The following is a 21,497-nucleotide window of genomic DNA, read 5'->3' as shown; positions in this document are numbered from 1 at the left end:
CATGGCGCTGTTACTTCTCTTCAGTACCATGATCGTTAAAGGAAGCCGAGTCCCTTTTGTTCTTGTTCTCTCTCTCTTTCTTTTTTTTGGCCAGATCACCATATATTGGTGTGTTTTGTTTATCTTCAAACAGACAAATACTTTCTCTTGACAATGATATGACGGAGTGCATGTTTTATGTTTGGCCATATTAAAATCTTAAGAATATATTTTTAGTTCTTTAATTTTATATAAGATTTTAATTTGCTCTTTTAACTTTAAAAAAAAAAGTTTTTAGTCTTTTAATTCTGAAACTATTAACTCAAGAAAATGATGATATTGAGTTATTGAACGAATATAAAACATTCTCAACTATTAATTTAAAAAACAACCAGGATTATTGTAAAAAGTTATCATTCAAAACTAATATTTTAAAATTAAAAATCAAATGTATAGTTTTACCCAAAAATCATGACCACGGGAAAGAAAGGAATATACTACCTCCGGTTTTTAATACGAGAGCTACTTAACTAATTTGAGTAGATTAGAAAAACTATTTACATTAATTAGTTGTTTATAATAAATAAGTATTGTCTTTACTAAAATATTATTGTTAATCAAGTTTGTTGGTTAGAACTACTATTATTACAAGAATTATTTTTTTAAAAACATGAATAAATAAGAAAGACAAAATAGATTGAAATTTCATATGTAGGATCAAAATAAAAAATAAATAAGTTTTTATATTAAGGATCGGATATAATATCATGTAAGGAGATATAGAGCGTGTGGGGTTTCCTTGGTCTTGCTGAATCAATAATCAGTGGTTAGTGAAATAAAAAGTAGGCATGTACTTAATCTGGTTTTAACGAAGATGAAGAGAAACATTGTGAGGATTGTGTAAAATCTGCCAGTCTTGTAGAGGAGGGGCAGTGGTTGAATGGTCCCTTTCATTTTTTATTTGGTTGCAAGGCAGTGTCCAACTATATGCAGCAAAAGAGGAGGCAATTGAGGAAATAGAAGGGAAGTGCACCAAGGCATGTGTGTATATAAAGTAGGGATCTTAAGTCCCGTGAGCTGGCGTAAGCATCACCATCAACAAGAATCAAAACCATATATAAAAAGCTCACTTCCTCCCACCCAATTAATTAATGACAAACTCAAAATGTGTTGTTCCGCACTTACCATCCTCCTCTCTTTCTCTCCCCATAAATACGACACATATCATAATCCGCACGCTGGAATCATCATAGCACCTCCCGCTTTTCCCCATGCTCAATCGGCTGCCATGATCCCTTCGGGTGCATCACTTCTCCCAAAAACTAGAGCTGGAGGGCCAGTTATTAGAGTCGATGTTCCTAGACAAAATTTATAATTTTTATTCTTAATGAAATAGTTAATTAAGGGTGTTAAAAATGAAATGAAGTACGAGGAAAGCCATGATTATAAGGAATGACTGTAATGAATACTTGAAAAGGAGTGCAGGAGAGAAGCCAGGAACTTGGAATAATAGCTATAAAAGAAATGAGTTGCTTTCCGAAACAGGGTAGAGGAAGGAGAGAGGAGAGGTGGTCATTAACGGCAAAGAGTGAGGCGATTGTTAATATAATTCGGGAAGGGAAAGAGAAGGTGAGGACATCAAGCACTAGTCGCACAGCCACAAGCCAGCAATGGCATTCTGAGTGCGCTCTTCACTTTCCCTTTTTCCTCATAATTTGAAAATAGAAGATATACAAATATCAAACGTGGCTGGCATGCATGCCATCCCATTCCCTCTCCCCCTCTTTTAGAATCTCGACACGCCTCACGTAATAAGAATCTCCCCAGGATTCTTCCCCCGTCTGCCCCAACCCTCCTTCCACTATGCTTCTTTTTCTTTTGTTTGGTTTGCAAGTTGCGTCAATAAACAACCATTGTGCACCTAAAGTGGCAATGAATGCTCCTTAATGCTTGGGTTCTCAACTCGTTATTTTAATTTCATTGATGCACTCTCTTCCCTCCAAAAGCCCCTTTACTTCCTTCACCTTCGCACCCTATACTTCCCATCGTTCCCATTGCTTTAAGCTGCTCCCTATTCCCCTTTTCAAAAAGCAATGCATCTTCAAGGTTCCGACTTTGCTGGCCCCTCCTCCACAACCTCCGCTCCTTTTATCTCACGTAATTCCTTTTTGGACGATTCCTGTGAACAGAAATATAGAATTGAATGAGACACAGCAGGATGGGCATCTCACGTAACGCCTAATCATTAACAATTGAACAAATCCCTGCAGCCCCAAGAGCCACCTGGTCAATGAACCATTCGTTGGATCCCTGGCGTATTTCTGAAGGCCACAGTGACTCACTGATGTTGACATGAAGCAAATCATTGGCCAAAAGAAATATTCAGAAATTTCTTGACCTCGTCATCCAACACTAGAATTAGAATAGCTGCTGCCCCTGAGCTCCTGAACATAATGGAACCTGCCCCGCGGTAAAATAAAGGCAACCCCTCCGTCCGATATATCTTCTTTCAGCAGTCAAGGGTGCCGTTGCACACGGCCTTGTCCATGCCAGCCGGCATCATCATTCTTCTTCGAACTGCGTCTACTGGATATGATATCAACCCTGCGGAGGTCGTTACCGCCTGAGCCACCATCCAACGTCTCCACAATGCCAACTCAGGCCTTGATTCTTCACTCAGTGTCTTTATAGAGACGCAGGAAGACCCCTGTAAATCCCTATGATCCTGTTCTTATAGGTATATGGTAGCCGGGAAGTGGTGGATGCCCCGAAATTGGGGGGCTTGTGTTCCTCGAATATCAGCAGCGAGGCGAGTGTGCGCAATGTCAAGTAGGAATACTAATATCAGCGCTGTACACCCGGCTGCAGCCCCAACAAAAAAATTAGCGGATGCACCCCAGGAAAAATCACTATCAATATGTTTCTGCAGAGATCCTGTTTAATAAAATGCTCCCTCAATACTCTGCATTAACTGTATCATCATTTAATATGCTTGCACTTTCTCCATCTATTCATCACTTAAAATGAGCGAATAACAGAGGTAATAACATATCGTAGTCTGCAAAAGCAATGTCTGAGTCCTGGAAATTTAACTTCTTTCTGCAATGTATTCTTTAAAGTGTACGAATAGTCTGATTGGATGATATTTTTTATTGTCCGTCATTTTGCCCTTTAAAGAATACAAGGGCCCTTGCAAAGAATACAAGTAGGAAAGGAAGGAGGGAAAGGCAAAGCAAACAAGACAACAATGTAAAGATGATCAGATCTCTTCTGTAGAAATTTCTAATTGGGATTTTGCATTTACTGCTCTTCATTTCATTACCTTGGATTAGCCGAACTTCCTCTTTGTTTTTTTTTTTTTTGTTGGTTGATAATGCTGCCATTGATCTTAAAGCAGCCCAAGTTGATTCCCTACCTTAATGACATGTGTTTTTTCACCCCCTTGAGGAAATTTGATGACATTCTTGAGTCCAAAGAAGTTGTTTCTGAATAATACGATACAAATGGATTATACAACAGATTTGGAAGCTATTCTTTTACCTCGTGGCTGGTGGGGCTCCCTTATTCATGACAAATAAAGAGAAATCGTTAAAAATTTACGATGCCCTAAGAGGAATTCCATCATAGTAGCAATAATTATGTTGTCCTTCTTCAGAAGAAACTTTATCCGTCCCCTTGTCCCAGCCCAAAAATCATAAACCCCTTTATTTCTTTTCACATCTTCTGCTGTAACGATGGTATGTTTTAAAATGTTTGGGCATTGGTTCTTTTCTTTATCTCATATTAGTTTTGGAATTGAACCCGGAAAAAAAAAAAAAAAACACAGTGCCTCCGATCAAATTGCTTCCGGCATTGCTCTTAAAGTAGTCTAGCCATCTCATCCCAAATTATGTTGACAGTCAATACACTAAACTAGTTCTGCTCCCTCCGAAACATTGGTAAATGATAATACAGTTCAATACACAAACTGCTGGCATTCTCTAGATAACATAAACCAAAAATAGGTAAAATTTCAGCCGGATGAAGAGTGAATGATCAGTGTGCATCAGAAGCTCGGCTGCAGTGAGTTGACTTTTCCTTTTCCTAATGACGGTTCATATGATTTAGGGGTGATGCACAGATTGATGAGGTTCTAATTCAAATTATTTGCTTCTCGTAATTAAGCATAAAAAAAGAATAGCAAAGGCAGAATAACACCAAAAAACCAATCACAAAGACAAAAGAAACGCAAGAAAGCCTCGCACAAGAGTAATCCAGAGACACCGTAAATATGAGAAGCTTCCGGAGAATTCATTCACAAAAACAGATTATGATACACACAACTGCAGAGTAAAAACAGATTATGATACACAATTGCAGAGTAAAAAGTTGAGAACAAACCTTGAGTAAGAAATTGAGGGTGACGTGGGGATAACAGCGAAGAACACTGCTGCTTTGCCTCTCCACACGGAGAGAATGCCTTCTCCTGACAGACTGACAGTACAGAGTATACAATCAAACAAGCCTTCAAATTTCCGACGCCCACCGGCAACAATAGCCATATTGCTTTCTTGGGCCTGCAACAAAAGCTTGGCCCGCTCCACTGGGGCCACAATCGTGTGCACCGTGCCACCCATGACCGCCTCTGCCATCAGATCACGGCAAAAGTTAGTGAGTGAAGAGTAGGGCTTCAATACAGAACTTGTTGTTTGTGCGTCCAGCTGCTCTGCTCACGTCGTTCGAATCTCCGCCTCCGTCGTCTTCCCAGCCCTTCCTTCCACCTCCCTCACTGCTTATTTGCTTTATTCAAATTCCCACTCATTCCCTTGAAGACGCCATCCATTTTAGGATTAAGCGAATGAATCTATGCCCGTGACCATAATCAATCCTTCGTGCAATTCTCTGGTTTTATTCTCACCAAAGCACGCTTGATTTCTGCTCGGTGGTGCCCGGGGCCATTTTAGGATTATAATATGTTGATTTTTTTTTTAACTTATGACTAACTATCGAAATCTCTTCGCCGGAAAAAAAAAAAAAAACATTAACACTTCGGGATGATTGGTATAAGTGGTAACTGCAACTTGCAGGGTGGTCGAATATCATTTAATTTGAGTATCTTCTATTAACAAATGACGAAATGAACGCCACTTGGCAATTGGCTAGCCAAACTCCTGAAGGACGACGGACTCACAAGGAATTGACGCATTTTTTTATTTTTTATTTTTTGATAAAGGTCAAAGTGAATATTCACGGAATTCTTATGGGAGCCTTTTCCCTTGTCAAGCGTAGAATGGGCTTAACCCAACAAATCGCAAGAACAAAGATAATACTCCTCTGATCTTTAATATAAGACTCAATTTTTGAGTTGGTTTTGGTATCCATTTCTCATATTTATCAATTTTCTCTAAATGACTCCTATGGATACTTCCTCAACCATAATCAAATAGAAAAGGAAGGGGGTATTAAGAAAAATGATTATGGTATTTTAGGAAAAATGTGTCATTTTTCTTATAATTAACTAACTTACCTAACTTTCTTAATCTAATCAAATTAGTTAAATGGATCTTGTATTAAAGATTGGAGGAGTATTAAATAGTATTCAAATGTTTGTTTTTAAAAAAATAGTATTCAAATGGTAACACGTACGATGCCAAGTTAAGTTTAGCAGAATGAGTTAGAATTAAAATTTAAATTCCTGCTGAAAAAAGTAACACGCCTGATGCCTAATAGTGTTATAAATATGACTGTAAGGATATATGTGCTAATAAAAAAATGTCAACTGTTAACATCAGCTTATTAAAAAAAAAAAAAAGAGAACACTTTTACGTAGCTGATTAGGTAAAATCGTGGAGTGGAATCTCGAATACTGAAGGAAGGGTGTGATAATTAGTGCCAGCCAATAGCCATCAAGCCAGCAACGTAGACGCTAAGGCTTTATGAAGACGGAAGACTACTTAACTCCCCATGAAGTGGCTGCTTGATGAAGTCTTCCTTGCTGGAAGCCAGATACATCCTGGGAAGCAGAAATCTATTGCGACGAGTTTGAGCTGAAGGATAGCGAGTACAAGATTCGTGCATGCAGAAGAACTCACAAAAGCTCCATCAACGAATTGTCATCTTCTTTCTGATCAATCGTTAAATCGAAGCAGTGTTTCAGATTACATACGGAGGAAGAAAGGTGAGAGAGAGTTTAAAAACAAGTTTACCATCCTGGACTCGAAATATTCATAAGACCAACTTGTGCATGCGGTCAACCTTGATTATTCTTTCAAACTATACATCCAACAAACACTATATACAGAGAGTACGGTTGAACATAGTTTTTATTAGACGCATGTATCATTTAAAATTTTGATTCGACGTGTTATCAGAAGCTAATCCTTCTCGCTGAAATCAAACTACGTTGGCTTGTCCAACATAACATAGAGCACTTTATTAGAAAGATTTTTGTTCAATACTATGCATTTTTTGTGGGCTTAAAAAGTCCAAAGGGTAAGACCCACTCTTTCATGAGTGACCTATCTCTGTTCCCCCCACCCTCTTCCATCCATATCTATATTCTATTCTATATTTCAGGAAAGCACGTCACCTTACACTGTAGAACCATAGTTTTTTAAACAGCAGTTCTTCTTCTTCTTTTCAATTCTTCTCTCCAATAGATTTTTTATGGTTGATGTATAATGAGGAGAATAGTGTTAGTGGACCCGTCTTCACTGTCAATGACATAGTTTATCTTTATTGTCCTGATCAGTTAGTTGTTATCTGAACTTTAATTTGCACGGGCTAAAAGATTTTAAGCTACAATAAGGTGTTATTTATATTTTATTATGAACAGAGAGAAACAACTCTAAACTAGAGCAAGTTGTTTACATTTTTAATATTACTTTTGTGATTAAAGAAATTCTGAATTAGAATATATTGTTTAAAATCTAATTTATATGGGAATAACATAGAACACATTGTTTAAATTTTAATTTATTGGAAGATTTCTTTTACCAAATAATTTTTCCGAAGATAACATATACTGAAATAACAAATTGTTTCATATTTTGAATATGGATAGGTTAACAAATTCTGGAATAATTTACGTATGAAAAGAGTATGTTATTGTTCATATTTTAATATGGAAGGTATTAGATGAATAATATTTATTGAAAGCACAGTACATCCAGTTGAGTAAATATTAGGAACAAAATCAAATTTAGTAAATGAAAGGCTCTTCGCGGCTTCAGTTTGCGTTAGATGAATAATATTCATTGAAAGCAGGAAGCTGCTATAAGGCAGAACAAGAAAATCTCAACCTTTCCTCTTTTACTGGCTGATCAGTTGGAGTTGAAGTCAAAGACACACACGCACACACATTTTGGTTTACGTACGCGAGTATGCAATCAGATAATAATAAGCTGTGACGGAGTCTGAATACTGAATATATGCTCGAGAAATACAACGTCGTGGTGGATCATGACATTTATTTATTCATCTTTTCGATCTGATGTTTTAATTCTTGTTTTCAGCAAGACTTGTCATGTAAATAGCAGACGCAGGGCATGCAAAGTAATCATTATATATTTTGACAGAACAAATATGGAATGGTGACTCACTACTCGTCCCACTTTGCGTTGTACTACCTAGTCCCCAGTTTCATTTCCTTTTCACTTTGATCGGCTCCACCACAATTATACTAATCATCATCTCTGATCATAATGTCCCTCTTATTAATTAATTCACTAATTGTTATTTTATGTTTCAGAGGTTGAAACCCCAACTTAATTTCAAATGACCCAACAGATATAAACTGACCAGGAAGGAAAGGTAAAAGCCAGCCGTATCATGTCACCCACGTTTATCTAGTACGTTGTCATCTTCTACTGTGGACAAACATTGATATGGTATAACTTTTCATATTATGTTTATATATACTATTATGGCACTCAAAATAAATCGGCAGCGGCTTTTCGTGATATATATTAGAATAAAACCGACACGCCTCGAGCTCTCTCTGTGTCTTCTTTCGACAAAAAAATCTGATCACAAGCGGTGATGGGTTGGCAGTATGCACGGGGGGCCGACCTATGCACACACGCAAACACTTCCTTCCCGTTTCTCCTCAGAAACCATGAAAATAAATGACGCCATTAAAGAAAGAGTTCAATTTTTCAAAAGAACAGCGTCATAAACAGTAAATCATATAAATTAATTCGTTTGAAGAGATTTCTGTGTGTGTGAGATCAAATAGCACAGAAAGCTGGAGATAGGAACATATGGTAATGATGAGTTGGGAACTGTAGTTCGTGGGGAGGATATCTGCAAATTCCAATCTGTGAAGCATTGATGGCAGTGAGTGCAGAAAGAGGTAAAGCAGTTTTGCTTTTTATCACTTTTACCCATGATGTTAAAAGTTCATAATCTCTCTGGTTTACTTTATCTCTACTTTTTAGGGAGGGAGAATGTTGGCCTGAACAATCATTCAATAATGTGTCAGACAGGCACATTCAGATTAGAAAAATATAGTAATTGATAATATTTGAATCAAGGAGAGAAGGGGGAAATCATGATCTCATAATGTCAAGCAATTATTAAGGGAGAAAAATTTAGAAAAAAGGAGGAAAAAGACAAAGGAAAAGACAGAAAGGGCACGTCAGAAGAAGCCCTGTTTGGCTTGGGTTATGGTCCTGTATGGATGTGAGCTTCAAAGGAATCCTTTTCTCTCATCCACATCCCTCCCTCCCTCCCTCCCTCTCTTTCCTTTTCCTGCTCTTCCCCTTCTCATACTCACGCATCCAGACAACTCCATGAAACTTCCTCAACTATCTACAAAATTTAACTGTGTTTAGCAGCTACCCTCTTTTCAGGCACTTTCCTTCAGCTTGCTTCACCTACAGCTAAACGTATTCCAATTATTATGACCGTATAGGTTTCCAGTTGCTCAGGATTATCCATCTTGAAATTCACTCACTTTTTTTCTCGGCTTTTTTCTCCCTCAAATTCTTAGTAACAAGAGAGCTATATATATTTATTCGAATTCAGTGGGATCACCACCGCAGACGAATTCAATTTTTCTATTTAACGGGTTCAATTGATCGTTGCATGTATAGTTTCCAGTTTCAGCAGTCTCTATATATATACAATCAGGTTTTGCACTTCAGATCTCAGATTTCTCTTCAGGCTGGTGTTGCAAATGCCGATCTGCCATAGATTTATATCTCACTGCTAGTTTGTAAAAAGATGATGAAAGCTTTGCTGGTGGATGAGAATATGTCAAATTTGACATCTGCATCTAGTGAAATAAGCGCTTCTTCTGGGACCAGAAATGATACTCCTGTCTCTCTCTATCCTCAGCAGTACTCCTCCACTTCAACAAATCAAGAACCACAACCCAAAAAGAAGAGAAACCTTCCGGGAAATCCAGGTCACATAAATCAAATCAGTAGTAGTATTGATTATCCGTTTTTCAATTCCCTTTATTTTTTAAATGTGTTGGTATGCATTGGGTTTGGAGCAAAAGGCAAGGTCTAATTTGTTTCTTATATGATTAGCTAATTATTCTTCAATTACGATGTGTTTAATCAGTATTCGCTGGTTTCAATCATTTCAGACCCGGAGGCTGAAGTAATAGCCTTATCTCCCAAGTCCCTCTTGGCGACAAACCGATTCATTTGCGAAATATGCAACAAAGGGTTCCAAAGAGACCAAAATCTTCAGCTTCACAGAAGAGGTCACAACCTGCCATGGAAGCTCAAGCAAAGAAACAACAAAGAAGTCATCAAAAAGAAGGTTTATGTGTGCCCGGAGGTAACATGTGTTCACCATGACCCCTCAAGGGCCCTCGGAGACCTCACTGGCATCAAGAAGCATTTCTGCAGGAAGCACGGCGAGAAAAAATGGAAGTGTGAAAAATGCTCCAAGCGTTACGCTGTTCAGTCTGACTGGAAGGCTCACTCTAAAATTTGTGGCACCAAGGAGTACAAATGTGATTGCGGAACCATCTTCTCTAGGTAACAAAACCTTCCAGTTAATTAGTTTGTTCTATTGATCAATTACGGATTTTCAACACAAAAAATGCATCGAGTGTAGTGGTGACCTTGTATATATCAATTCAAGGACTTCAATGGCCAACATCTGATATGTGTGAGGTTATAACACTTAGAAGGAATATTCAAAAAGACGACACTAGGAAGAGAGAGAGAGTAATGTGGAACATTATATTGTGATATTGATTTTGTTGTTTAGTGGTTGCCTTTTCCGATTTTTTATTGCAGAAGGGACAGTTTCATCACACACAGAGCCTTCTGTGATGCTTTAGCACAGGAGAGTGCAAGAACAATTACGGCAGTGAACCCCCTTCTTCATAGCCATCCCCTCCAAGCTCCCCCACCACCACCAACAATATTAGCAAAAAAAGAACAAGATTTTCCACCATGGTTGGGAGAAGCTGCAAATGGAGACACTTTCAGGCCATTAGTCTCCCCCTCACATCTAGATCATTCCTTCAATTTAATCCATCACCATCATCAAAACCCTAACCCCGCACCGTCCCTTCCTCATTTCCAATCCCCAGCCCCTCCTTACATGTCAGCCACTGCTTTGTTGCAGAAAGCATCACAAATAGGTCACATGCCTCAATCTGATCGTCAATGTACCACCATGCCTAATTCATCCTCTTCTTCAGCCGTTTCTGGTTTGGGTATGCCTTCACGTGACCAGATGGGGTTGCCTCATGCCTTGGCTTCTTATGGGAATAAAGCTGCAGGGTTCCCTTCTGAATACTTAGAAGATGGTGTTACTGCTGTAAATTGCAACAAAGCATCTCCACCTGCTACTTCTCTTTTCCATGACATGATGGCGAATACTGCTTCTTCTGCTACAGCCTTTGAGAGATCTTCCTTCGAGGATGCTTTGAGAGGAATGTTGAATCCAGCAAGAGACACTGCTAGCGATGAAATGACCCGAGATTTTCTGGGTCTCAAGGCTTTTTCTCAAAAAGATTTTTTCAACATATCGGGGCTTGACCATTTGGGTTCTTCGTCGTATGGTAAGCAAAGTCGCAACCAAACACCTTGGCAAGGTTAATTAGGTTTGTTTGTACATGAAATCGATGTACAATATATATCCAATAATGCCTTGTCTTGGTGGTATTTATACATCTTCCAAAAGGTTTCAATTCTGTCTTACATGGACTCGTCAAATTAATTTTAATTTCCTTGGCTAAGGCATATTCCTGTAGTTGAATATGGACACTGAATAGTGCTGTAAAGGGACAACTATTCGTCTCAGCCTTCAAGTTCTAATTTTCGTAATATTATTTTCAGCACAAGTTTTCATTAATTTGATGATTCTTATTATATTTAGCGATATATCTGACATCGATCCAAGCTGGTAGAGTGCCAAAAGTGTTTGTTGTTTTAATACAAATATATAATTTCATAATTCATGGAGAACTGCATGGCCGACATAAGATTATCTTAGGCTTTGTCGTAAGTGATTATTATCATTATCTTAGAAAGGCGCAGAGCTCGCTTGTTCTGTGAGGTGTTTTTTTATAATATAATTAAGTACGATGTGTAATTATTTTGTGAGAATCCGCACACATTTTTTATCACTTCTATGCCTAAATTTTTACCCACAAATCTACCGCTGCCCCTTCCGTTGAAAACACTCTCCCCAAAGATTACTGCTCATTTGCACTTAGCACTTGCGATACAAATCAAAATGACGAGTTTTCTAATTAAATAAATTGTGGATATAAAATATATTGTCTCGGTTTCATTTTCCCCTTGGCAATGGATATAAACACATGCGCGAGCATGTAGTTAAATATTTACAATAGCGTACACATTATATGGTTTAATGATTATTGGAAACTCGGTTCATGATAAGAATGGTTGCCGACGTTATATTATTCGTGATATTTACATATATATGTCTATAGCTAGCTCATTTCATATCCATACATGCATGCATTCACGCGCGCACACAGAGGGAATATGAAATTTAATTTTTTTTTACCAGCGAATATGAAATTTAATTTGAATGTAGATATGGGGGAGGTGATATATATTGAAACCCTTGATATATATAGTATACGAAGTGAAAAGCTATATATGAGTGAAGTACACAATGAAGGAAACGTAACGCAGATAAAGGGAAAGAAATGAACAGTTTGACAGTGATGTTTTATCCTTAGGCGATGGAATATATGAGGGCTCTTCCTGTCTTTGCATGATTATTACTGTTTTGTCTGTTGTCTTTCTCGTGAAGTCATTTTTCTTTACCTGTGACTATTTACTTGTGAACTTTGTGTCGATCGACCTGTCCATCTCTTTAACTTGTAATGGGTTTCCTCTTTTCCCCAAAATTAAAGAAGAATGTTTTTTTTTTGACAGAAAAAAAGAAAGCTGTATACATATGAAGTTAAAGCCACTTTTGAAGTACATAAAAATGAACAGTTGATACACATGCATATCCGGTAGGGCCAGCTTAGAATAGTGGCAATGAGCTATATATGTATTCTAGTCACAGTTTAATTGTTATTTATATTTATTTTATTGGAATGAATCTGTACAAATTTTGAAGTAATAATAAGTAAAAAACGACAGGCCACCTTAAAATGAGGAAGAATACTGCACTTCCCATTAAAAAAACGAGATGCACAGAAGTGAAAAGAATTCTTGTTGTGATGGTTCAACAGAAAAGGGGAAGATCATCGAGGGACGAGTCTGCATATATGGGGATTCGTTTTCCACGCGTAATTTGTTTTTGTCCGCATTGTTTTTCCTTCTGGTCTCTGCTTTTTTTAAAACTATCATTATTACAGAAAGTATCAATATATTTTTCAACTTATAATTGTGTAAATACTTTTCTGATTTTTAATATAAGACTTATTTAACTAATTTGATTAGATTAGAAAAGTTAGGTAAGCTAGTTAATGATAAGAAATGTGACATGTTTTTCCTAAAACACCATAATCATCTTTCTTAATACCCCCTTTCTCTTCTGCTTGATTATGGTTAAGGAAATATCCATAGAGGTAATTTAGAGAAACTTGATAAATATAAGAAATGTATCTTATATTGAGGATTAAAATCAACTCAACAATTAGGTCCTATATTAAGAACCGGAGGAGTATGAGATTTGTTTGGAAAAGAACTGAAAAAAAAACCCAAGCTCGATTTTTTTTTTAAATTTATAATGGAATATCAGCGTGAATTGGTGTACCTATTCTAAAAGTATAGTGGTTGTGTTGTACCCGTCAATGAATCATATATTGATTACTTCTGATTATTTGAGCAATAGAAACTGAGCAACTATTTATATTCTAACTCAAGAAACAATTTTAGTTCCTTTTTCTCTTTGGCGTGACAAGCTAAATACAGCTGCGATTGTTTATTACATATCAGTGTTTGAAAAAAACATAGAACTAAAATGCAAATGAACATGCATAATGTTGTTTCACCCTAGAGAATTGTGTAATTTATTTTGATATAACAAATTATTGAAACAGTGGCCTTCTTATGAATCCACGACATTGGTTGGGATGCGTTAAGTATAGTTGAAGAAATTGGTTGAAAATATTGAGGACGGGAAATGGCGGACAAGATAATCACGAACCGAAAAGTCTTTAGCTTGGAAATGAAGGTTCTACGATGGACGGCTTAATATTTGTCTTAATGTTTTGATTCAAGATGACGGCAAAGGTACAAGAACAGAAGCTAATAAAGGAGGAATAACAATGGGACGTCAAAAGTAAAATGTCAATGCATGTGTTGAGGACAACTTGTTGAACTAAGAAGCTTTTTGACAGTGACACAGTAAGAGACGAGCAAAGCTTTAAATCCATAATATAGTTTATGAAGATTTTACATCTTTTAGAAAGCGGAAACAAATTTGTCAAGGCTGGTCATTCTTGGGATGCCAAGGTCAAGGGATAGTGAGCTTTTCGAAAATATAGAAATGAGATAACTTCAATTTGATATTATATATACATAACTTAAGGTTTTTCATGACTGTATGTTGGAAGACATGACAAACTCAATTTGCCCATTACAAGACATGACAATCAAACATCAATGTATGTTGGAAGCAGTTTGACATTGGCCCGTGACCTTGAATCCATATTTTTTATACAGACTTGGTTCATATGTAGGCCCATTATGACGAGCGCATGATGTAGAATAAGATAGAGTTAAACCAAGATTTGAATTCCTATAAGGAGATGTGATCAAATTTAGTGCCTAACAGTATTTTAAATATAATTACCTCCAACAAAATGATACATGTGTGGAACGGGAAAAAAAATTTCAGTTGAGAATTTTGTTAAAATCTAAAGGATGTATTAAAGGTGATGAGTTGATGGAGTTTGTGTTAACAAGGGGTAGGATTTCTATGGATGCGGAGGAGAAGCCGAGGAACGAGTCTTGCGTGACATAAATATATTAGGCTGTGGCCCCGCAATTCTCCAGCAAAATCCTGGTCCCACGTTAATTCAGCGGTTATATGGTTAATGGGGCAGCCCAAGGGGATTTGTGGGCCTTCTCGGGGGTTTTGATGTCACTACTCAATAACCATAACCTGGGCTTCCCATAATGCCCACCCCTGCTCCCTATCTCGCCCTTCTGCCCAACCACCTCCCTTAAATCGCATGCCTATCGTCAACCATAACCATAACCATAACGTCTTCTATTCTTTCCTTATTTTTTGTTCTCAAGTAAAATATAAAATGCAATGATAAAAAATGAAATAAAATAAAATAAAAAAAGTCATACATCAGTATTCTTGGTACTTCATTCGTACAAATAACCATGATTTTTGGAGTATTCTTCCCAATTGTCAGAGGGAACTTCTGGCCAGCCCGTGAAGAATGGATAACAACAACGGACAACCAGACGCTATGGCTTGGACTCGCCCCTCCAGGAACAATTCTCATTATTATGTATGCACTTCATGATTTCAGGTTTTGTAATTAGGTTCAAGCTGATATGAAAACTATATAAATTATTCAAATATATGTGTATTATTTTGACGGAAACCAGGGAAGATGAAGAATATATAGGAGCTATAAAACGTAAAATTATTATGCTTGCAGTATATTTTGCTTTCCTTGTCACTCTCTTTCTTTGTATTGTGTGGGAGCAAGTAGTTGAATGTCCCATCCCTCTGCACATGACTGGGGGGGGGGGGGGAAGTGAGTCGGGATGGATAGGCCTTACCCGTCCCCTTATACAATCCTGACCCTAAGTTTCAGCTTCAATTTGCGCCATGCTTCGTCTTTGTCTCGCCTTAGGTTCTTAAGCTTTAAAGGTTTTCATTAGACTTTAATTAAGCTTATCAAGGCCTGTTTAATACTCTTCCGCTCCTGAATATAGGTCCTTTATACACATTATATAAGGGTCTTATATTTAGGACCGGAGAAGTACTATATTCGGTACTAAATACTAACTCCAATCTATAAGAGATTTTCACTAAGAAGTAATTTAAATACACATGATTAAATATGATAATTTAGAAAAGTTAACAACAAATTTAACTAATTTTTTTAATTTCTCTAAATTAGTTATCTAACTTTTATATTACCTCCAGTCCTTAATATAAAAACTCATTTGACTTTTATTTTGGTTTTAAATATAAGATCATAATCTACTTTGTTTTTCATATTTGTCAATTTTTTCCTAATATACTCCTTATAATAATAGTAGTTATAGCCAATATACTTGATCAGTAAAGATGTTTTAAGAAAGACAACACCTATTTATTACAAATAACTAACTTAACTAATTTTTTTTAATCTACTCAAATTAGTCAACTAATTCTTATATTAAGGATCATAAATAGTACTCCTCCGGTCCTAATTATAAGACCCAATTGACTTATTTGAGGAGATTAAGGAAGTAAGTTAAGTTGGTTGTTTATAATAAATAAGTGTTGTCATTCCTAAAATATCCTTGCTAATTAAGTATATTGGCTAAAACTATCATTATTAGAAGGATTATCTTGAAAAAAAATACATAAATATAAGAGATAAAATGGATTGGGGTCTTATAATTAGGACCAAATAAAAAGTCAAATAGGGTCTTATAATAAGGACCGGAGGAGTATTAAATATCGTAGGCAGTACTATAATGATAATGACATGCGACATATTAGTTTATTATACATGTGCATATTATTTGTGTGTGTCGTATATTATGTTATAAAAAATCGTTTTTATTTGATCTTCTGATTTTATTCAGAATTATCATTTGGCCCATGAATTTTATAAAATAGTTTTCTTGCTGTCTAACACCAATGAGTAGAGCTAGCAATACGAGCCAACCCACTGGATATGGGTTGGCCTGTGGCATGCTCAAGGACCAACAAGCCGGTCCAAAAGGCCGACTTCTGATGGGCTGATATTTTTCCAACCCAACTAGCCACAATTTTTTTTAATTTTTTTTTGTCTTTTGTTTTCTTTTAATAAAATTTATTCTAATTTCTAAACACCTAAAATAAAATATGCATATATAAATTATTATAAATAAAAGGAAAAATCATATTGAAGGTACCTATACTTTATTTCAATTTTTAATTTAGTACCTATGTGTTTTTTCCCCTTTAATTAAACATTTAATTTTATCTTTTTAGTAACATTAGCTCTTATAACTTTATTCTATTGATATTTTTAGTCTCTACATAAGGATTAATGATGTTAATAGAGGAAAACTAAAGATTTAGTTAAGAACAAAATTAGAAAAAAGTATAGGTACCTCCAATATGGTTTTCCCTAAATAAAATATGAAATTTAAAGTTTCAAACATTCCAAAATATTACTATAAGCATATATGATACATTATCCTAAATGATTAAACATACATTCCAAATTAAAACATAGCGAATCTAAATTAATGATAATACAAACATAATGTTACAAATCACTATCAAGTGTTCAACTATGAGCTATCATTCAATGTTAATATAGTTTGAAGAATGATACGAAGATGATAAATTATTTGGCTAGGCTTTATAAATAGAGTCACCTTTTCTTTGCTCAACTAACTTTGATACAAATAAAATTCATAATACAAAGTAAAAGATATATTACATTATGATGACTTTAAATAATAAAAATGAGAGAAAGAACTAAAGAAGTAAACATAATTATATTTGAGGAAAGAACAAAAAAATTTAAAAAAAAAGCCGGTCCCTCCACCCTGTGGGTAAATAGAAATGAGAGAAAGGACTAAAGAAGTAAATATGATTATATTTGAGGAATGAAAAAAATTTAAAAAAACAAAAAAATGTCAGCCTCCAACCCTATGGGTTAACCCACCGTTGGTTTGGTTTTGGAAGTTACAGATTCAAAAAATCCGTTTTAAAATGAACATGATTTTCATCAACCCAGCTGGTTACTTCTTGATGAGTTGGCGGGTTGACTCTATGGGCTCAATCTATATTACGGACTCTACCGGTGAGGTTTTTTATTTTGTTTCAAAACGGCCGTTGTTCTAAAAATTTAAGGCGGAGTCACTTTGTCTGTCTTCAACACCGCACACTCACTGAATAATTATTTGGATAATTATCACTATATTTCGCCTATCCTCTTTTATTCTGTTAATCTCATTTCCCCTTCTCCCTCCCAACCCTGTATATTAAAGCCACCCGGGTGTTTTAATAAGCCCGCAGTACGGTGATATCTTATTCTATCTTTAAAATTTAATACCGATCCTAATTATAAAAGCTAATTAATTAATTTGAGGAGATTAAGAAAAGAAGTTAAGTTAGTTATTTGTAATAATTAAGTGTTGTCTTTTCTAAAATATCTTGACTAATCAAGTGTATTAGCTAGAAATACCATTGTTAAAAGGACTATATTGAAAAAAATACATAAATATAAGAGACAAAGTGAATTGGAGTTTTATATTTATGATCAAAATAAAAGTCAAACAAAGTCTTATATTAAGGACTAGAGGTAGCATAAAATCTAATTTGACATTTAATTTGATCATGAATATAAGATCATAATTCATTTTGTTTATCATATTTATTTATCTTTTTAAGATAATTATTACATTAATTACACATGTTAAATGTTTTATTAAATAATAATTCTAACCGATACACATGATTAAGAAAAATAACACCTATTTATTACAAATAATTAATTTAACTAATTTTTTTAACCTACTTAAATTAGTTAACTAGTTCTTATATCAAAAACAAAAAATAATATTAATTAAAAATTATTAATTTATAACACGAGAACGCAAAATAATAAAAATAAAAACTTTTGAAGATTGATTTTGTTGGGGGTGATGGATGGAAAGCATTTATCATAAAATAAACGCGTGACCATACGATGTACCTAGAAATATCAAAATACATCTTAATTACGATATAACATCTATTAAATATAAAATTGTCTGTCATTGATTAGTCATTTGAATGATTAATTTATTTAATGAGTCATACGCATAAATAAATCAGAAACATAATAACATAATAATATTGCTCCGTTCTGACATTTACACATCAATCTAAAAATTAATTCCAAGATTCCTCGGAAAAGTTAACGGTCTTCATTGTGGAGCTTTCCCTTTTTCAAAAAATGCGGTGAGAAACAACCCTCATGTGCTTATGGAAAAGTGAAAAAGGAGAAAAGAACAGTCCTCATGCATCACCCTGATCGTGATTAAGAGCGCAAAAAGATAATGAGAAACAATAATAATAAATAAGATTTGTTTCCGTGTGACCACTCGCTTAACTTTTCAAGCATTGTGAGGCGGTCATTGAATCATTGGATCCATGAATGGGCCCAAACAGAGAAGATTTTTAGCAGCGATCAGACAATCACGCACCCTTTGACCCCACTTCTTCCTCGTCTCTCTTAGTATCAGCATCTTTTAGAAACGATTGGTCTTCTGCTGCTGCAATCCTACACCTCTCTCCTTCGCAGCAGAAAGAGCATCTTCTGATAGATCTCTCCTTGCTGCTGCAATGGCGGAGCCAACCAAATACATTTCACAGCAAGACCTCAGCAAACACAATAAAAGGGGAGATCTTTGGATCTCTATACAGGGCAAGATCTATGACGTCTCTCATTGGATTGATGATCACCCTGGCGGTGAGCTTCCATTGTTCAATCTCGCCGGCCAGGACGTTACAAACGCCTTTCTTGCTTTCCACCCTGGCTCAGCATGGCAATACCTCGACAGGTTCTTTACCGGGTATTATCTCCAAGACTACACCACATCAGAGGTGTCTAAGGATTATCAGAAACTTGTATTTGAGTTCTCCAAGATGGGTTTATTTGAAAAGAAAGGACATGGAGTGTTCTTCTCACTTCTGTTCATGGCAATTTCGTTTTGTGTTTGTGTTTATGGTGTTTTGTGCTGTGATAGCCCATGGGTGCATGTGGGTTGCGGTGGATTAATGGGGTTCTTGTGGATACAGAGCGGGTGGATTGGGCATGACTCTGGTCACTATCAGGTAATGACGAGTCGGGGATTCAATCGGTTTGCCCAGATCCTTGCTGGGAATTGCCTTGCAGGCATCAGTATTGCATGGTGGAAGTGGAACCACAATGCTCATCACATTGCTTGTAACAGTCTCGAATTCGATCCTGATCTTCAGCACATGCCCTTGTTTGCGGTGTCTTCGAAATTTTTCAACTCCCTTACATCTTACTTCTACGAGAGGAAGTTGAATTTTGATTCTGTATCAAGATTCCTGGTTAGCTGTCAGCATTGGACGTTTTACCCTGTAATGTGCTTTGCCAGAGTAAACTTATTCGCTCAATCGTTCACCTTATTGCTGTCCAAGAGGAAGGTGCCTAATAGAGTCCAGGAGCTTCTTGGGCTGCTTGTTTTCTGGATTTGGTATCCTCTACTGGTTTCCTGCTTACCCACTTGGTGTGAGAGAATATTGTTTGTCGTTGCTAGTTTTGCTGTCACAGGAATACAACATGTTCAGTTCTGTTTGAATCATTTCTCTGCCAGTGTCTATGTCGGCCAACCAAACGCCAATGATTGGTTTGAGAAGCAGACCAGTGGGACGCTTGATATAAAGTGCTCAGCTTGGATGGATTGGTTTCATGGAGGATTGCAATTTCAGGTGGCACATCATCTGTTTCCCAGGATACCCCGGTGCCAGTTGAGGAAAATCTCGCCTTTGGTGAGCGAGCTATGCAGAACACATAATTTGCCCTACAACTGTGTGTCATTCTGGGAAGCCAATGCACTGACGATTCAGACACTCCGAGATGCAGCCTTCCAGGCTCGCAATCTCTCTAATCCCATTCCCAAAAATTTAGTTTGGGAAGCTGTTAACACTCACGGTTAAGGGGACCCTGCGAAGCTTCCTGAGATGCTCTTGACACGGTCATCTGAGGGTGATTTTTGGGAAAGAATAATTGTTATGCACTTTGTTTGGAAGCTTCAATCCCATCTATTACTGATACCCATCACTTGCAGGTTGGTATAGTCTTTATCTTGTTTGTTTTCGCTTTTCAGCCCTTGAGCCGAGGAGAGGCATGTAAGTACACTGTTCTATGTTTTACTGTCTTCTCTTTTTATTTTGAATGTTTTACTGTCTTCTCTGGACCACGAGGATTGAAGCATTTGTTACATTCAAATGTACTGAATGTTCCTCTAGTTTCGTTGCTCATATCAGTTTGTTGAAAATGTTAGCTATGGTTAACATCGTATGGTTTGCAACTTGTTTCGTGTGTTGCGGGATTTTTGTTTACTTGAGGGAAAGGCGCCTAAATTAGTTATGGATGAACGTTTTATAAAGGGAAGAGGGGTGTTCTATACACTCTGACCGATGAGAAAAGAGAAAACCAAATTGAAACTGTCCGATATTTTCTTACAACTTCAGTGTCTGCAAGTGTGCAACTTGTACTTTTCAGCGGCACACTTGAGTCAATTTTGCAGAATTGTTGAAGGGCTTAGAGCTGAAGCCATCTGTTATAAAGGTGTCTTTTTTAGCAGGCCCATGCTTGCTCTCTCTCTCTCTCTCTCTGTGTGCGCGCGCCCCAGGAAAATAAAACTATCCTGTACAAGAATAAACATCACAACAGTACCAAGCCGAACTACAAGCAAACCAGTTTTATAAGACTCATCTTCCTGTTATAATGCTCAATACCCTAATCAGATATTGGATTCATAAAATCTTGGGTTCAAAGCAGAGGAGAATTCTTACAAGACATGATATGTCTAACCAGATCGTCAATGTCCATGCTTATCCACTATGATATAATAGCTTCCTTCTTAGTTTCTTCAATGCGGGAATGCGAATAACATGGGTCCTTATGTCAGATCACTCACATGCCGCTGACCTGAAAGGGCAATTAATTCTTTTCTATTTATGGGTGAAAAGAGGAATAAATTCATTGCTTCAGAATCATCTCCATCCTTCATGAGTTCTTATTCCACTCACTAGAAATGATTGACCCAAACATCACACCAAAAACAAGACCCGTTCTTTTGTTTTGTGAAGGCCCAAAAACTATCAACGATGACATCAGCGTGGTCGGCCATTCTGTTACACGCGCCGCCGAATCCGCTGCG

General features: G+C 36.6%; 3 protein-coding genes across 3 annotated transcripts; 2 read left to right on the top strand and 1 right to left on the bottom strand.

The window, feature by feature from the left end:
• Positions 1-1,745: 1,745 nt before the first annotated feature.
• LOC114761747 (probable ADP,ATP carrier protein At5g56450) lies at positions 1,746-4,860 on the bottom strand. The gene is made up of 2 exons (XM_028951177.1): positions 4,360-4,860; positions 1,746-2,841 (listed from the first exon to the last, which is right to left on the bottom strand). Exons 1-2 carry the CDS (start codon positions 4,608-4,610, stop codon positions 2,805-2,807), a joined length of 288 nt encoding a protein of 95 aa, XP_028807010.1. The 5' UTR covers positions 4,611-4,860; the 3' UTR covers positions 1,746-2,804.
• A 3,815-nt stretch (positions 4,861-8,675) lies between these two features.
• Positions 8,676-11,283, top strand: LOC114761777 (protein indeterminate-domain 11). Its single transcript, XM_028951212.1, has 3 exons — positions 8,676-9,367; positions 9,554-9,953; positions 10,218-11,283. The coding sequence occupies exons 1-3, from the start codon at positions 9,184-9,186 to the stop codon at positions 11,026-11,028; spliced, it is 1,395 nt and encodes a 464-aa protein (XP_028807045.1). The 5' UTR covers positions 8,676-9,183; the 3' UTR covers positions 11,029-11,283.
• A 7,555-nt stretch (positions 11,284-18,838) lies between these two features.
• Positions 18,839-20,632, top strand: LOC114761756 (acyl-lipid (9-3)-desaturase-like). Its single transcript, XM_028951184.1, has one exon. The coding sequence runs from the start codon at positions 18,925-18,927 to the stop codon at positions 20,266-20,268; it is 1,344 nt and encodes a 447-aa protein (XP_028807017.1). The 5' UTR covers positions 18,839-18,924; the 3' UTR covers positions 20,269-20,632.
• The last annotated feature ends 865 nt before the right edge of the window (positions 20,633-21,497 follow it).

This window comes from Neltuma alba, unplaced genomic scaffold, assembly GCF_004799145.2.
Source record: "Neltuma alba isolate B1F8T4 unplaced genomic scaffold, ASM479914v2 tig00011134_pilon, whole genome shotgun sequence".
NCBI classification, from domain to species: Eukaryota; Viridiplantae; Streptophyta; class Magnoliopsida; order Fabales; family Fabaceae; genus Neltuma; species Neltuma alba.
The sequence above is the reverse complement of the archived record's forward strand: the minus strand, read 5'-3'. Positions and strand labels throughout refer to the sequence as shown.

What these genes read in the sequence shown, in the direction of transcription:
- LOC114761747 (XM_028951177.1), bottom strand. Translation starts at nt 4,610, where the DNA reads ATGGCAGAGGCGGTCATGGGTGGCACGGTGCACACGATTGTGGCCCCA. An exon ending in CCCTCAATTTCTTACTCAAG is followed by an intron (nt 2,842 to 4,359) that starts GTTTGTTCTCAA and finishes TTGGGGCTGCAG; the next exon opens with CCGGGTGTACAGCGCTGATA.
- LOC114761777 (XM_028951212.1), top strand. Translation starts at nt 9,184, where the DNA reads ATGATGAAAGCTTTGCTGGTGGATGAGAATATGTCAAATTTGACATCT. An exon ending in AAACCTTCCGGGAAATCCAG is followed by an intron (nt 9,368 to 9,553) that starts GTCACATAAATC and finishes CAATCATTTCAG; the next exon opens with ACCCGGAGGCTGAAGTAATA. An exon ending in TGCGGAACCATCTTCTCTAG is followed by an intron (nt 9,954 to 10,217) that starts GTAACAAAACCT and finishes TTTTTATTGCAG; the next exon opens with AAGGGACAGTTTCATCACAC.
- LOC114761756 (XM_028951184.1), top strand. Translation starts at nt 18,925, where the DNA reads ATGGCGGAGCCAACCAAATACATTTCACAGCAAGACCTCAGCAAACAC.